We start from the raw sequence: 16,768 nt of genomic DNA, 5'->3' as shown, positions 1-16,768 counted from the left end.
ACAAACCAACGTCCTGGATCCTTCTCAAGCCGGGTTTCGACCGGCCCATTCAACCGAGTCGGTTATCACGGCGGTCCTGGACTCCCTGCGTCTTAATGCAGATATGGACATCCCTCAGGCCTTGGTCCTACTCGATCTGTCGGCTGCGTTTGACACGGTCGACCATAACATCCTGCTCGACCGTGTCAGACTAGCCGGCATTTGTGGATCAGGGCATTTCTTAGTGACCGCTCGCAGGCAGTTGGTTGGTTTGCCCCCCTTTTCATCCCCTGCACTCCATACCACTTGTGGGGTCCCCCAGGGTTCTTCACTGTCCCCTATTTTATTTAATATATATCTGCTTCCCCTGCTTCAGTCTCTTAAAACCTTTAAAGTTACCACTTTTAACTATGCAGATGATCTGCAACTCACTTTCACAATTGATAACTCCCCTGATTCGATCAACCTATTTCAGAAAACCATGCTCCACATACGTCATTGGATGGATGGTAACCAATTGAAGTTAAATCCGGATAAAACGGAACTGGTCCTCTTTGGCAAAAGCCAGTTATTTTGGGGCCCACATTATTGGCCTTCTGAATTCCCCCCCCCGCCCCCCCTCCCCCTACTCCGTCCAACTCGGTCAAAAGTCTGGGGGGTGCTTATTGACAGAGACTTATCATTAAAACCTCAAGTAAGCTCGGTGGTGTCTACATGTTTTTTTCAGCTCCGTAAAAATAAAAAAGATCAGTCGGGTGCTCACACAGTCAGCCTTGACCCAGGTGGTGATGGCCTTGGTGCTGTCTCATTTAGACTATGCCAACGCCATCTACCTGAGCCTCCCTGCGGCCCTCAGTAGGCACCTGCAGATGGCCCAAAATCAGGCTGCCAGACTTATATATCGACTCCCACGCTGGCAGTCAGCCAGACCGTTAATCAGGCAACTTCATTGGCTCCCTATCACACAGCGCGTTATTTTTAAAACTGCCTGTATGGCCTTTAAGACTCTGCATGCTCGTAGTCCAAAGTTCATTCAAGACCTCCTGCCCAGATACACTCCCCCCGCAGCTTACGCTCTGCCTCGCAAATTCTCCTTTCTGTCCCTCGCTTCAAGTTCCAATGCAACGGTGGGCGAAGGTTCGCCACCCTTGCCTCTAAACTATGGAATTCCCTTCCCCTGGAAATTCGTTCCTCTACCACTCTCCTCCCGTTTAGGAGGCATCTTAAAACCTGGCTGTTCGCCCAGTCCATGGCCTAAATCTACTTAGTCGTCTAAGTTGTAGTCATATAGCTTTTGTCGGTTAGCGCCATGAAACCTCCGGGTGTGCGAGCACTTTATAAAACCTTGTTAAGATAAGATAAGAGATGTCTGTAGAGGACAGACTGTGGTTGGCTTTATTGGGGCGCGGGAGCACAGAACTCCTCGGGAGGATATTCGGGAAGGGGGACCACTTGGCGCTTAAAAGTGAGAAGGACGCTACACGCTGTGAAATAGAAGAGATGAGAGAATCAAGTTTGCTTTCCAGGGAGAGGAGAGCTGAGCACAATGAGGGGGGACGGGGAGTGGTGGGGGAACGGGATAAGGGAGGTGGTGCAGAGGGTGATTGAGGTCGGGAAGGGATGGAGGAGTGGTAAACGGGAGGGAGAGTAGGGAGTGAGGGAGGACAGGGTAAGGTGGGGGAACGGGATAAAGGAGGAAGTGCAGAGGGAGGGGAGGGGTGGGGGAAGTGGGAGCAAGAGTAGAAGGTTGGGTAAGGTGGTGAGCGATAGGAATGGATGGTAAAACAGTGATGGGAAGATAAACATTTGTACTGGTGTTGAACAGAGGGGAGGAGTAGAGATCATCAATAGGAGGAGAAAGTTAAGGAGTACGAGGGGGGTCAGATGAAGGCCAAAGGTAAGGGGATACGAGAGGAGAACAGGCTGAACAGGGAGGGGGGACAGGGGGTTAGATGAATGCCAAAGGTACGTGGAGAGGAGAGGGTGCTGAACAGGCGGGGGAAGAAGGGGGGTCCCAGGAAGGCAAGGAGTATGGGGAGAAGAGAGAGGATGGTGCTGGACAGGTACTGTAGGTTAAGAATGGTGGATGAAGGGGGACAGGTAACAGGTGGAATGGGGGGATTGGGCTCGATGGAAACTGAGGGAGTAACGGAATGCAAGGGCAGAGGGAGAAACGAGGAAGGAATTGTCAAGGAGGGAGACATGGTTGGGAAGCAAAGGAAGAGGGTGGGGAGGTTGAAGAGAGAAGGAAGTTGGAAGAGAAGAATTTGGAGTGCGGGGGATGGGGAAGAGCGGAAAGGGATGGGGGGAGAGGGGGAGGGAAGGGGGAAGGTAAGGAAAGTTGAATGTTGATGGTAAACCCAGAATCATGAAAAAGAACGCCATGGTGAGCTAAAAATATTCTAGGACTCCAGCAAGGGACCCACCTTCCAGCCATCAAAGTATTGAAATACAAAGTGTGAGGAAATGGGGTGTATTTTATGCTATGGTTGTGCAACCACAATGTGTAATACAATTACCAACCCCTTTAGGTCTAGTAAGTTTTGTCTGTAAAACCCTCAACTCAACCCTGGGTAACTGTGGCAATGTCACCTTAATGGTTCCAATCAAAAAAGGGATGGTGTTTGATTGGAACCATTAATGTACCCATGTATCTAGTAGAGTAACTGTAGAATCTTTGTGTTGAAAAACAGTATTGAGAGGAGGACGATTCTACCTTTTTACTCTTCACTCCCCTTTTGATTTCTTGAGTAACTTTGTCAATGAGCAGCAAGGCTTACCCAGAGGAGCGGGTGTAAAGCATTTAAACAGCACAAACACAATTGAAGAATTTGACAACACACAAGAAATCGGACACCAATTTAAAAAATAGACTATTTTTCTATGAATTTAGACACCAGAAGGAAAGAGATACATCTGAGGGTTCCAGGGATTTTGCAAGCAATAATAAAACAAAGTACTTTCACTCAACCACAAACAAGCCATTGTAAAGTCAACTAATTTGACACATGGAAATCTTTTCAAAGAAAACTTTGAAAAGTGTCAATGCTGACGGTTAGAAATACTTGGGGCGACCAATTCCGGCAGGGAGCTAGTCAGGGAGACCAGCATCATTCATAGAAAAAGCAGTACTTAAGCAGTTCCAAGCACTATATCCACGTTGCAATGTATTTGTACGGAGGCGTCCTGATGTAAGCGATGAAGTTTGCTTAAGATGCTCTAAGGATGCTGTGGATGTGACATAGTCGACGAAGATGGTAAGTGGGTCCTGGTTGAAGGGTTGACGTCCCACAAAGTCCTATCCAGTCTAGCCTAAGTCCAGTCACCACAGGACTACCAGTCGCCCGTGTTGCGGTCAAAGGCCAATCGTTCCCAGGTCGATAGCCTGCTTGCTGAGGATTCCAGCAGCTATCCAAAAGACCTCCTGGGCTCAACAAACTCTGGTACAACTCTGTGTGTCGGATCTTGGTCATCAGTGCTGCATGGCGGCGGTGGTAGGAACTCGGAAACTCTGGGCTACCAACTAGCCCAGCAGGCTTCTTCATTTGTTGTGTCCCTGTGCTGCGAACAGGAAGCCACTCAGCTGGCCCTTGGAGTTCTCTTGGCTTGACTGGGCTATGGAGAAAGCTTCTTCTTGAGCAGGATATGACCGTCACAGTCCTCGTCTTCGCTAGGAAACAGGTCTTCGCCTGTGCAGCCTCTCCTTACTGGTCCTCGGTGAAGCAGGCCATTTTTTCAAGTCAACTGTGATCTGAGGTCTATGTGCCAGGGATGCCCTCTTTATGCTCAGAAAGTGCCCTCAGGGCAGGATGCGTTTGGTAGGCAATGGGCTACCAGGTTCCCTCCCACCTCGTGGTCACTTCCTGTGGAGTGTGGCATTTGGCTAGTCCAGGATGCACCATTCAGCCCACTCCCAAGATGGCGAGACTCCTCTCTTGGTGTTCAGACCTCACTAGCCCACCTCCACAGTCTGGCTACCTCAGGGCTACATGCCCCTCTCTGCTCCCCGTGCCAGCCTGTCTTCCTAAACAATGGGACTGCCCTTCTCCCTAGTGTTGTACATCTGCCCTTCAAAAGTGGCTTCCCTTTTGAATCCTACCTTTTGGGGCTAACACTGACAGAGGCGTTCTGAATGGTCTGCAGTTTTTTGAGGAGTTTCTGCGTGATGCTGGTGTGAAGTGCGTTGCTGTAGTCAAGTCTGCTGCAGATGAGTGCATGGGTGAACGTCTTTCTGGATTCGGTGTGGATACACGAAGATCTTTCAGAGCAGGCGTAGCTTTGTCTAGGTCATTTAAAGTTTTCTGTCAATGTTGTGGTGTTGAGTTGCCCTGAGGGCAACTGCCGAGTATGCAGTGGTGTTGTTGTGAGAGGAAACCCTGGCAGGTAGGAGTTTACATCTGGGCCTCCTTGACGGTCGTCCTGATAATCCTTTCTAGAATCATCTCTCTTCCCGAATGCAACCGGCTCGTAGTATGGTTACCTGGGGTCGTATAGGCTGCCAAGGTCCGAGTTTATGCCTCCTGAATGTGAGAAGGAGTGAGGTGAGTGAGTGGTGGGTGAATGGGGCTGAGGGACAAGCACAGGTTCCACACCTTGTTGGTCTGACCAGGAGGATCTGGCGCCGCACTCAGGGCAAAACGGAAAGAGCATAACACCTACTGTCATTCTAGAATTATGACACGATGCTGCTCCAAAGTCCACACTTTTGCAGTCTAACAAAGCTGTATTGTCACTGGAACTGAAGATCTTGATGTTTGGTACAGAAGAAAGGTGCTATCTGCATAATTTTTCCCACTGCTGAGGTTGAAGTCCTGACAGCTGGCACTACAGGTCCCAGAAAAATTAAATCATCAGTCCCAGAGGAGACATTTGATTGTCCCAACCCAATGGCGGGATAACATTTTATTTAAGGTTGCAGTACACCTTGTGACCTCAAAACAGCTCTGAAGAAAAACAAAAAGCAAACACTAGATAGCAGGAGTATACACAGCTTGTATATCTATAGCTTCACCTGCTATGAACAGTAGTGATATTGATATATTCACTGATCATATGCCATGCATTTAACTTTGGCAACACATCAAAAATATATCATGCAAGTAAAGTTTATTTTATTAGATTGCCGCTACCTTTAATACATAAAAAAACAACATTCTGAATTCTTACCATCTGCTGTTTTGATAGTACATCAGTGTACATTTGTTCTCTTCGCTGTATTTCTATCTCTAGATTTGTCTGTTTGTTTATTGCCAAACTACGAATTTCTGCATCCGTCATATTGGGATTATCTTTTCTCTAGAAAATATATGCAATTTGATTTCATTAATACAATAAAGGTTTGTAAGAAATTTTTTTAACTTGTAACTTTGATTCTCATGCGGATTAGTTCATACAGAGATGAAACACTCAAAAGGTGATGATGAGCAGTTTTCTAAACAAATCAAAGATTTTCGATGCCCCTTTGCACTCCCTTATAGTTTCCTATTGAAACCTGAAATCGCTTCAGTGTTTAACTTAATAGCCAGTAAAAATGTCATGCGCTCATTTAACAGCACCAAAATAATAAGCATGTGAGAAGTTTTTGCCTGCTCCAGCTTTTAACTATATCCCTTCCTTGAAGGAGAGAAAAGTTGGCCTAACGGCTAGGGCGGTCAACCTCGAATCTGGGGAACTGGGTACCTGTCTTGGCAATGACGCTGAACATCTTGTGATTTGGGCGGATCACTTAATCTCCCAGTGCCTAACAATAACATGAATGTGTCATCATGTAATGCAACTGGTGCTTTGTTAAGCGCTCTGATACCCGATTCGGGTCTAGTTCGCGCTATATAAATCTCTGTAAAATAAAATAATTTAAAAAAAGGATCTGCACAAAACGTGGCATACCCACATAAGACTGAACATGTAAATTGATTGCCAAATTTCATGTGTATTCAAAGGATGCCACAGTTATCACATTTTGATTTCACTCATCACTGATAAGCACAAAGAGCAAGTTACTTACCTTTGGTAAAGCTCTTTCCTGTGGGTAATCAACTGACCTTTAGAATCCTCTATGGAACCAAAGAATGGATACAGTAAAAGCTTGCACTGATCCTGCATGCCTGCAGGTGGTGTCATCGGCATCCATCGGGAATCCACCCACCCAGTGAACTCTATTTCCCTAAAGTTCACTCCACAGAATATGGAGGCATACAGTGTGCAATCTATAGGCAAATAGGAAGCAAAATGGTAAGTACCTTATTCATCTGATGGATGGTTCTAAGCACATATTCCTTCCCTTCTAAATCAGGCCATTTTCTTACAATTGGAAGGTGGGTCTGAGGACTGGGCATAACACGAAGATGTTCTGCAGAGCCAAATGGACAAAATGTTTCTCGCAGCAGACCTTATATTCAATGGAGTAGTGCCTGGTGTAAATATGGACAGAAACGCAAACAGCGGCCTGGCAAATGTCAAAACCACACAAATCCAAAAGGAGAGCTGTTTCTGCAAACTTTGTTCTAGTGGAATGAGCCTTCAGGCCTTCTGGAAGATTCTTCTTGGCCAGGGCATAGCATAGATTAAAGCAGAAGAAATTCCAGTGAGAAAAGTTCAATTCTGAACCACTTTTCTATTCTTTTAAGTGGTGAGTCCAATTTACAGCTGATCATTAATTTGGTGCATATTAGTCCTACCAGTATAGAAGCTAAGGGTATGATACAGCCTTTCCTCTTTATTAGATGGATGTGGAGGGGAGAAAGAACATAGTACGTGTAATGGGCCTGCCCCACAAGAAAGGGCAGCACCACTTTTGAAAGAAAGGATCCATGTGTCCTTGGAAGCATCTTGTCTGGGAAGAATACATGGAAGATGGACTGACAAATCCTGATGCTTGCTAGGGCAGCATGCAGAAGTGATTGGAATGAAGAGCACAGTTTTCAGTGCAGGAAACTAAAGAGTGCACGCTATGAAGAGGCACACATCAGAAAGATCAAGACAACACTAAGGTCAGACTGTGACATAATAAAAGTAGCAGGAAGAAGCATATGTGGCAGTCCTTTTAGAAAACACATTACAACAGGTGATTTGAATAATTAGGCATATTCATGTGAACGGAGAAAAGCCGAAAGAGTTGATGTTACTTACTCTGTAAGCATCTGATTGTGGCATGTAGTGCAGTAGATTCACATGTTGTGCATACTTTTACCATCTACAGTTGGGCTCAAATGTGTACAACTTGTTTTTCTTCAAAGGAAGTTATTGTGTCACAAGGTCTAACGACTCCACCTATTAGTGATATTGCGCATAGGCATCAGCTCCATTGTTAGATTGTTTTTTACCGCATGGAGGGCGAGACTCAAGATGGAGCATAGAGAAAACAGTAAAGATGATCATACAAAGTACAGAGAATGAAAATGATAGAAAAAGAATAGAATCCTCAACAACCTCAGGCGACCAGGGAGGAGAGTGGACCCATGTGAATCTACAGCACTACATGCCATGAACGAACAAGTTACTTACCTTCGGTAACAATATATCTGTAAGAAACAGTAGTTAGTATTAGATTCCTTACCTTAGAATATCCCCAGGCGTCAGTCTGGATCCGGAAACTTTTGCGTAGCAGTACCCCTGCGCGTCGGTAGGCGTCGTCTGCAGGCGTCTCCTGCGGCTCCGCGTCCGTCGTCGTGCGCCGTGATGACGTCGCTGGAGTATATAGACGCCGCCTCCGCGCGCTGACGTCAGTTCTTTGTACATAGCTTTTCCGCGCCAGAACACGCAGAGCCATGCGAGAACCAACACTGGTGCCATTTGAAACTAGGGCCCTGAAAGGGATGTCGTTAACCCTAGGTATCAGTTCGCAGAACGGGGAGGATGGGCGGGGCGGTAAGGAATCTAATACTAACTACTGTTTCTTACAGATATATTGTTACCGAAGGTAAGTAACTTGTTCATCTGAAAGAAACAGGTTAGTATTAGATTCCTTACCTTAGAATAGATACCCCAGCAATACCAACCCCGGTGGTGGGTCTGCGAACCGATACAATCCTACACCAGAAAGTCCTGGAGGACCGAACGGCCAAAGAAGCCATCCCTCCGGACTTGACTGTCCAGGCAGTAGTGCCTCGCAAAAGTGTGCAGCGAGGCCCACGTAGCCGCCTGGCAAATGTCCTGCAAAGGGACTACCCGGCCCAGGGCAGTAGTAGCCGCCGTGGCCCGAGTGGAATGGGCCCTCAGCCCAACAGGAGGCTCCTTCCGAGCCAAAGAGTAGCACGCTTTGATGCACAGAACGACCCACCGAGAGATGGTCCGTTTATGTACCGCCCGTCCCTTCTTCGCACCCACGTAGCCAACAAACAGATGGTCATCCACCCGGAACTGGCGTGTGCGATCCATATAAAATGAAAGCGCACGTTTTGGGTCCAGACGATGGAGTCGCTCTTCATCCTTTGAAGGATGCGGAGGCGGGAAGAAGGAGGGTAAGGTGATGGACTGCCCGATGTGAAAAGCAGAGACTACTTTGGGCAGGAAAGAAGGTCTAGTTCTCAGAACCACCTTGTCAGGATGAATGGACATGAAAGGAGGTTTGACAGAAAGAGCCTGGAGCTCACTCACTCTCCTGGCAGAGGTGATGGCAACCAGGAAGGCCGTCTTTAAAGTCAGGAGACGGAGAGGACAGGAATGAAGTGGCTCGAAGGGAGCACACATCAAGAAGGTCAGAACCAGGTTCAAGTCCCACTGAGGCATCACAAACAGGACAGGTGGATACATGTGTGTGATGCCCTTCAAGAATCTTGTTACAATAGGGGACTTGAACAAAGAAGGCTGATCAGGCAGCCTCAGAAAGGCCGAAAGGGCAGAAAGGTAGCCCTTGATAGTGCCCAGAGCAGAGCCCTGCTGGGCAAGAGAGAGAAGAAAGAGGAGAACCTCGGAAAGAGGGGCAGAAAGAGGATCCACAGCCTTTGCTGTGCACCATGCCACAAATCTGTTCCACCGGCAGGCGTATACCGACTTCGTGGAGGGACGCCTGGCTGCCAGAATCACATCACAGACTTCAGGGGGCAAGTCGAATGGCCTCAACTGTCGCCGCTCAATCTCCACGCATGGAGGTGGAGGCTGGACTGGTTCGGGTGGAGGACCGTCCCCTGCTGCTGCGACAGAAGATCCTCCTGAAGGGGCAGGCGGATCGGGGGACCGACTGACATGCTGAGTAGCTCGGGATACCAGTACCTTCGAGCCCAGTCCGGAGCCACAAGGATGACTTGGGCCCGGTCGCGCCTGATCTTCTTCAGCACTCTGGGCAGAAGTGGTATAGGCGGAAAGGCGTATAACAGACCGCAACTCCACTCGCGCCGAAAGGCGTCGCCGTGCGAGTGCCGTCTTGGAAACTCCAACGCGTAGAACTGATGACATTGCGCGTTCTCTTCTGTGGCGAATAGATCTAACCAAGGCTCTCCCCATCGCAGAAAGAGGCCTTGCGCCACGTCCGAGTTCAGACGCCATTCGTGATCCATCGAGCACCGACGGCTGAGTTCGTCCGCCCTGGCGTTCAGAGAACCGGCCAGGTGTTGAACCGTCAGAGTCACGCCCTGACGTTCCAGCCATTGCCAGAGACGCAGGGCCTCCTGGCAAAGGGTCCACGACCCCACCCCGCCTTGTTTGTTGCAGTACCACATGGCGGTGGTGTTGTCCGTGAACACCTGCACTACACTCCCGTTGACAAAGGGGAGGAATGCCTTCAGTGCTAGACGAATCGCCCGTAGCTCCAACATGTTGATATGGAGCCGGGACTCCGCCGGAGACCAGATGCCTCTGATCTCTGCCTCTCCCAAGTGGCCTCCCCAGCCCTGGAGGGACGCGTCCGTCACAACAACGTGCTCCGGCTGGGGAAGGGAGAGGGGTCTGCCTCTGACCCAATCGCGGTCCGTAAGCCACCACTGCAGTTGTCTCGCTGTGCCCTCCGAGATCAAGACATGGTCGGACAAGTCGCCCTGATGCTGGGCCCACTGAAACTTCAGGTCCCACTGCAGAGCCCGCATCCGCCACCGGGCGTGATGCACCAGAAGGATGCAGGAAGCCATCAGCCCCAGTAGCCGCAGCGTCAACCTGACCGAAACCCGGGATAACGGCTGGAAGATGGGAATCAAAGCCTGTATATCCTGGACCCGCCGTTCCGGTGGATAGACCCGAAACTGCGCCGAGTCGAGAACCGCTCCGATGAAAAGGAGCTTTTGGGAGGGACACAGGTGTGATTTCGGTACATTGATGGAAAACCCCAGCCCATGCAGGAGGTCTGCCGTCATCTGAAGGTGGTGGACGACTGTCTGGGGCGAGCCCGCCTTCAACAACCAGTCGTCTAGATAGGGGAAGACTGACACCCCTGATCTGCGCAGAGGTGCTGCGACCACCGCCATCATCTTTGTGAACACCCGTGGGGCGCTGGTAAGGCCGAAGGGGAGCACGATAAACTGAAAATGCTCCTGGCCTACCGTGAACCGCAGGTAACGCCGGTGGGCCGGCAGGACGGGGATGTGAAAATACGCACCCTGCAAGTCCAACGCTACCATCCAGTCTTGCGGGTCTAGAGCAGCCAAGACCTGAGCCAATGTCAACATCTTGAACTTCTCCTTCCGGAGGAAGCCGTTGACGTCCCTTAGGTCCAAGATAGGACGTAGACCCCCTTTGTCCTTCTTGGGTACCAGAAAGTAGTGGGAATAGCAACCACATCCTACTTCTGGCCCAGGAACGCGCTCGCCACGAAAGGAGCAAAACGAACCCGTTTGCTGGCGCTGGGTCGAGAGACCCAAGGACTTGGCCGTGACTCTGGAGTCCTTGAAGCGTTCCAGCGCGTGGTCCGCTTTGTCGCCAAACAGGCGACTGCCATCAAACGGCATGTCCATCAATGCATTCCGGACATCTGCCGAGAAATTGGCGGATCTCAGCCAGGCGTGGCGACGAATCGCCACCGTCGTGGACATCGCCCTGCCCAGTGAGTCGGTTGTATCAAGACCACACCTTATGGAGTATCTCGCTGCGTCTCGGCCTTCAATCATAGCCTTGCCGAGCTTAGCCCGTACCTCCAGCGGGCATTCAGGCAGCAGTTCCGCGACCGCATCCCACAGAGAGTGGGTGTAGCGGCCTAAGAGGCATGCGGTGTTGCAAGACCGCAGTCCCAGACTCAGGGACGAAAAGACCTTCTTACCATACTGGTCGTACCTTTTAGATAGTTGGGCGGGGCCGATGGGAATGCGGACTGGGAAGTCGAGGCCTGGATCACCAGGCTCTCAGGGGTGGGATGGGTGGACAAGAACTTTGGGTCATCCGTACACGGACGGTGGCGTCTGGCCACGTTCCTATCAACAGGCGAACCTGAAGCGGGCCTGGACCACGTGCCCAAAAGAAAGTCAGTTAAGGCCTCATTGAACGGAAGCAGTGGCTCCTGTGGGCATGACTGCGGTTTGAGTACCTCAGTGAGGATGTTAGTCCTCACGGCCGCGATGGGGAGCTCAAGGTGTAATGCCTTGGCAGCCCTCATCAACACCACTGAATAAGATGCCCCCTCCTCCGTAGGCACGGTAGGAGGCGAGACAAAGCCAGGGTTGGGGGAGTCATCCAGACCACTGGCGTCCCGAAAGTCACCTGTCCAGTCCACATCGTACGGACACTCGCGGGTCAGAGGGTCCTCAGACCCCTCCCACTCCTCTCCGCAATCTACATCCTCACCATATTCGGAGTCAACAATGTAGACCGGCTCCCCGGGGTCAACAGACCCCCTCGGCGTCGGACTCGGCATCGGGCGACGCCGGTCCGACTCCGCGTCCGGAGTCAGAGAGGGAATGGGGGTGGCACCGTGGGTTGCCCCGATGGAATCGGCGCCGGAGAGGCCGGTGGACCAGCCGGCGTCGACCCTGAAGGCCCCTGCGGCGCCGGGGCCGGAGCCGTCAGCGACGTCGGAGCACCCGACGGCGTCGAGGCAGGAGCACCCGAACCGCTAGGGCCCCCGGACGGGACCACCGGGCCCGCAGGCGCCGTAGGCCCCGTCGGAGGAGACATTGCCCTCATGGCCATGAGGAACGCCTCTATCTCCTCGGGCGTCGCGCCTTGCCCAGGGACCGTAGGGTATGGAGCAGGCCGCGCCGGCGACTCACGCGGAGCCGCGGGGGTGGGGCCATCCGAACCCCCGGCCGCATCGGGGGGAGTCGGGGGTACGATGACGACGCCCCGACTTCTTGTGCTTCCTACCTGAGGAACCAGAGGAATGGTGACTACTCTCGGAGCGCTCGTGACGGCTCCGCGACCGCTCCCTCGATCGCTCCCTAGACCTCCGTCCGGACCGGGACCGCTCTCGACGCGGGGCCGACACCCGGAGCTCGAGTAGCTTGCGGGACCGCTCCCGTCTAGCTTTATTCGTCAAGGCCCGGCAATCGATGCAGGCGTCCACGTCGTGGTCCGGGCCCAGCACCGGAGGCAGAGTCGGTGATGGTCCGTGACCGACATCGTGCGGTCACAGCCGTCACAATTCTTAAAACCGGGCATCCTACCGGCACCTTAAGAGTAACAGAAAGATTCAAAAACTTTGGTCAAAAGACCGGAGTACTGCTCTTCGGATCTGCGCTAACTGGCGCGGAAAAAAGAAGAACTAACGTCAGCGCGCGGAGGCGGCGTCTATATACTCCAGCGACGTCATCACGGCGCACGACGCCGACGACGGACGCGGAGCCGCAGGAGACGCCTGCAGACGACGCCTACCGACGTGCAGGGGTACTGCTACGCAAAAGTTTCCGGATCCAGACTGACGCCTGGGGATATTCTAAGGTAAGGAATCTAATACTAACCTGTTTCTTTCAGATGTACGAGTTACTTACCTTCGGTATCGATGTATCTAGTAGAGACGATTCTGGCCGTTGATTCCTTCACGTCGATTTATCCCCAGGCGTGAGACTCGATCCGGAAAACTTTTCTGCCACAGCATCCCTGCGCGCCGGGGGTGGGGCGACACCACACGACTCCGCCCAGGCGGCGTCCGCGCACGTGACGTCAGCGAGGTAATATAAGACCCGGCGCGCCCACATCAGTTTTCTTCGGAGAACTTTTCTGCACCACAACGCGGAATCACCAAACAAAAAGTGGAAGCATGGAAACAGTGTGCGAAAAGTAGAAAATATGGAAAGAAACCGTGACTAACACCACCACCCAAAGGAGTGTCACACCGTAGAACCCAAGGCAGGGAAGAAGAAGAAATACGCAGAGCCCTGCACAACCACCCTGCCAACACATACACAGCCTCCCACCCCCGTGCCCCGAGGCAAAGAACATGCGTAAAGACATGGTGTGAGAAGTTGGCCTGATATGCAGTGCTCACTATTCTAGTGATCACTATGTATCAGTCCAAACAACCCTTATTGATGATTGGTTGTAAGTCAACCTTATAGACCAGCTATCCTAGTAGCATGGATACGAGCAGTCTAAGGCTAAGACTCTAGAGGGCGTGTTAAGCCAGCTGTTTTACCATCACATTACCCCTTGAACACCAAGTGAAAGGACACCACACAAGTTGTTATGAAAATAAACGTGTATTTATTTCTAACAAGACTACCCTGAACTCTTTATGAGTCAGGGAGCTAAGCACACAACAAAACTCTTATAAAAATACTTTAAGTCGCACAATTTACACAAATGCCCGAGGGGCACGAAAAACCATATACACAAGAAGTGGAATGCGAAATTACTAGCAGGTAAGTAATACTTTTCTAGACTTTAGAATCGCTAGGCCTACAATACTAAACACTTAGGTTAGGAGCAGGAGGCCTGTGGACGTCGTGTGCAGAGTGGGAACTCTCACGCGTAAGGCGGGAAAAAGTCTAGGGATGCTAGCAATTGGCAAAGTTACTGTTCTCGGGCGAACCCGACTAGGTGGGTCGAAAACGGGAGTGGATCCGAACACTTAGGGTGTTGGACTATGCTGGAGCACCGGAGTACTCAGTTTACCTAGCCCAGGGGCTGCGGCTGCATAGGGTTGAAGTTGCGTCGGAAACCCACGTTGAAGAACCAGGAGCCTGAAGAAAGAAGTTGCTGGCAGGCGGCCAGTGAAGAAAGTTCGTGGTGATCCAAGCCTGGATCAGGGAAGAAGAAAACCTGAAAGCAGAGGGGACCAAGTTCTGAATCACTAGCCAGTGATTTAGGTGGGTACCAGGGTGGCACCGGACGAAGTCACCTCGACCAGGTGAGTGGGCGCTGCTGGGCTCTGCAGTCTCTCGGACCAGGAGGCGTTGTCGGCGACCAGGATGGAGGTGCGATCTGTCCCACGAAGGTATCTGCTTCTGACGTCGCTGGACCCAGGATTGGGCAACAAGTCTTGGCAAATGCAAGGCCCACGCGGTGGACCTAAAATGGCGTCTTGAGTGGACCAGGAGGGTCCAGGGTGCTCCTCTTTTGGGAGGGAAGCAAGGGCTAGTCTGGAGCCACCAGACCAGCAGTGGTTGTCGTCGAAGTTCGTCGTCAGAGGGTCACTAGCCAACGGGCAAGTGACCGGGACAACGCGGTGAGCAGCAAAGAGCAGAAGGGCCCCACGCAGATCTCGTGGATGCAGGGGGGCTGAACTTCGGTGCTGGAGCTGCTCAGGGTCGGGGCTTCTCTTACCCCAAAGCACTCGGTCGAGGGTCACTCGGTGGTCGTGCTGGACAAGCGTCGTGCAGTTCTGAAGATGGCCGGTCCCTCGAGGTCTCGTCGCACCCACGGATCACAGCTGGGCTGATGATGTAGGTTGAGGTCAGAGGTGCCAGGGAAGCCGGTTCTCGTCGTGCTGGAGCAGTCTTGATCCGGAGGAGAGACTGGCAACAAACCGCGATGCTTGGTTGGTGCCTGCTGCTGCAGGGTGACTACTCCTTAGTCACAAGGGAGAAATCTTGAGAAGAGTCTTGAGTTCCTTTTCGTAGAAAGTAGATTCAGGATTCAAAGATGATCTAATTTGGAAGGGGGCCTGCTCCTACCTTTATCCTGAAAAAGAGGGCTGGCACGCGACTAAGTCCTGCCCTATGGGTGGGACTAGGAGGGGGGTGGTTACACCCCTCTCCTTTGGCGGGCTTTCCCCAGCTCAGGGTCTGGTGTGCCCCTGGAACTGGTTCAAGCCGGCCTATGCACAGTGAGCACCGGGGTGCCACTTGCAGTCACCTTCCTCTAAAGCCCTGCCTACCTAGGATACACAAAATCCTGTCTGGGACGGTGCTGGCACCGCCCCTGACAGGAAACCCTTTGTCCTTATCTCCTGCGCTGGGAGGACTCCCAGCAACAGGAGGGCAGACTTGTGTCTCGGTGGCAGCATCCATTTTGTGGATGCTAAGGCTCTGTCTGACTTTAACCGGGGTTACAGGTTACCAACATGTCGTGTCCCTCTAGAAGGGTGGAATGCTAACCCCGTCGCCAGAATTGGCGAGGGGTTAGTATTCCAATTCGTATGACACCTTACTCGACATGTTTTGATAAAGCGATACCAGAGTTGGCATATAACCGCGAGGATTATAATGCACTTAAGAGTATATGGTATGCGATATCATGGAAACGGCTAAGGGATAGATCCCGAAAGCCGCAGATAGGCTCAGCTCATGCCAGAGCACCATCTCACACGATTCCAAGCACTCTGCCTTCAGGATTGTCAAGGCCTGCCATAGGAGTGACTGATAGGAGATCTGTGTGCCCATTTAAGTTTAGATATAGGTATACTATATCTAAAGCAAAGGGTGAGTACACCACTTTGCCCCAGCTGTCAAGCAGCCAGTTGTGTCTGTTTAGTTAGTCAGCCCAGGGGTGGCATAATACATGCTGCAGCCCCTGGGAGACTTCTGGGTGCACCTCAGCCCTGGGTACAGGGACTCAGAGAGGGCCCAGTGCCAATTCAGTACCTGGGTACAATTTGGAGTAGAGAGAACAGCTAGGCTGTGGGTCTGATTAGCAGGCCCACAGCCAGGGAAGTCGTAAACCAGTGAAGCAAAAAGCAAAAATCTGGGTGATCATAGGATTGCAGACCCTTCTCTCCTACACATGGTACACGCAGGAACCCTCCACCCCCATCCCGAGCAAGGAAGGGAACCAGTCCCAATACAGACAGGGACCCTAAACCTCTAAGCCACCCCAACAGAAAGGGCAACCACCCCCAAGAGACAAGGCAAGACATGGCCAACTGACCCTTAATCAGAGGAAGCAATGGGAGGAAGGGAGGGGAGGGAGGACAGGGATAAAAGGCAATCTCCCCCAAACCTAAAGTAGCCTGGACAGCAGGGCACCAAACACCTGGACCCCATCCTCCAAAGAACCAAGAAGGAATGAACCGCCCCCAGACGGAACAACCCATCAAAAACAAGGATGGCACACCCAGGAGATACAGCCCCCACCGGGAGGCGAGTACCAAAGACCAACCTAAGGGTCCTCGCAGAATAGGGGAGGAAGGGCGGGCCGTCAAGGAATCTGCGGCTAGAATCGTCTCTACCAGATACATCGTTACCGAAGTTAAGTAACTCGTACATGTGATAGAGACTACTAGCCACAGATTCCTTCAAGTAGAGTAGATACCCTAGCAATACCCCCTGGGAAGGAGGGTCTGCGAAAGGACCCCACTAGCCAATACAGAACAGAGAGCCCACAGGGACCCAGATCTGTCGTCCCTGCCAGGGAAGGGGAAACACCCCCCAAGCAGACCCCCACTGACCCCAAAAGGATGTAGGAGGGAGAAGAAGGCTGAAGAGGAACCAAGGGCAAGGTCAGAGAGGCTGAAGCACCCCACTGCCCCACAAGGCAACACAGCTTCTGCCCCATG

At 51.7% G+C, this 16,768-nt stretch overlaps 1 protein-coding gene across 1 annotated transcript in view; it reads right to left on the bottom strand.

Moving 5' to 3' along the window:
• Positions 1-16,768, bottom strand: part of ATRX (ATRX chromatin remodeler) — a 1,815,989-nt gene that overhangs the window by 56,833 nt on the left and 1,742,388 nt on the right. The window contains exon 36 of the mRNA XM_078688830.1: positions 5,146-5,274. Within this exon, the coding sequence (XP_078544956.1) occupies positions 5,146-5,274 (129 nt within the window). The remainder of the gene's footprint in view (positions 1-5,145; positions 5,275-16,768) is intronic.

Source organism: Lissotriton helveticus, chromosome 4_1 (genome assembly GCF_964261635.1).
Source record: "Lissotriton helveticus chromosome 4_1, aLisHel1.1, whole genome shotgun sequence".
Classification (NCBI taxonomy): Eukaryota; Metazoa; Chordata; class Amphibia; order Caudata; family Salamandridae; genus Lissotriton; species Lissotriton helveticus.
The sequence above is the reverse complement of the archived record's forward strand: the minus strand, read 5'-3'. Positions and strand labels throughout refer to the sequence as shown.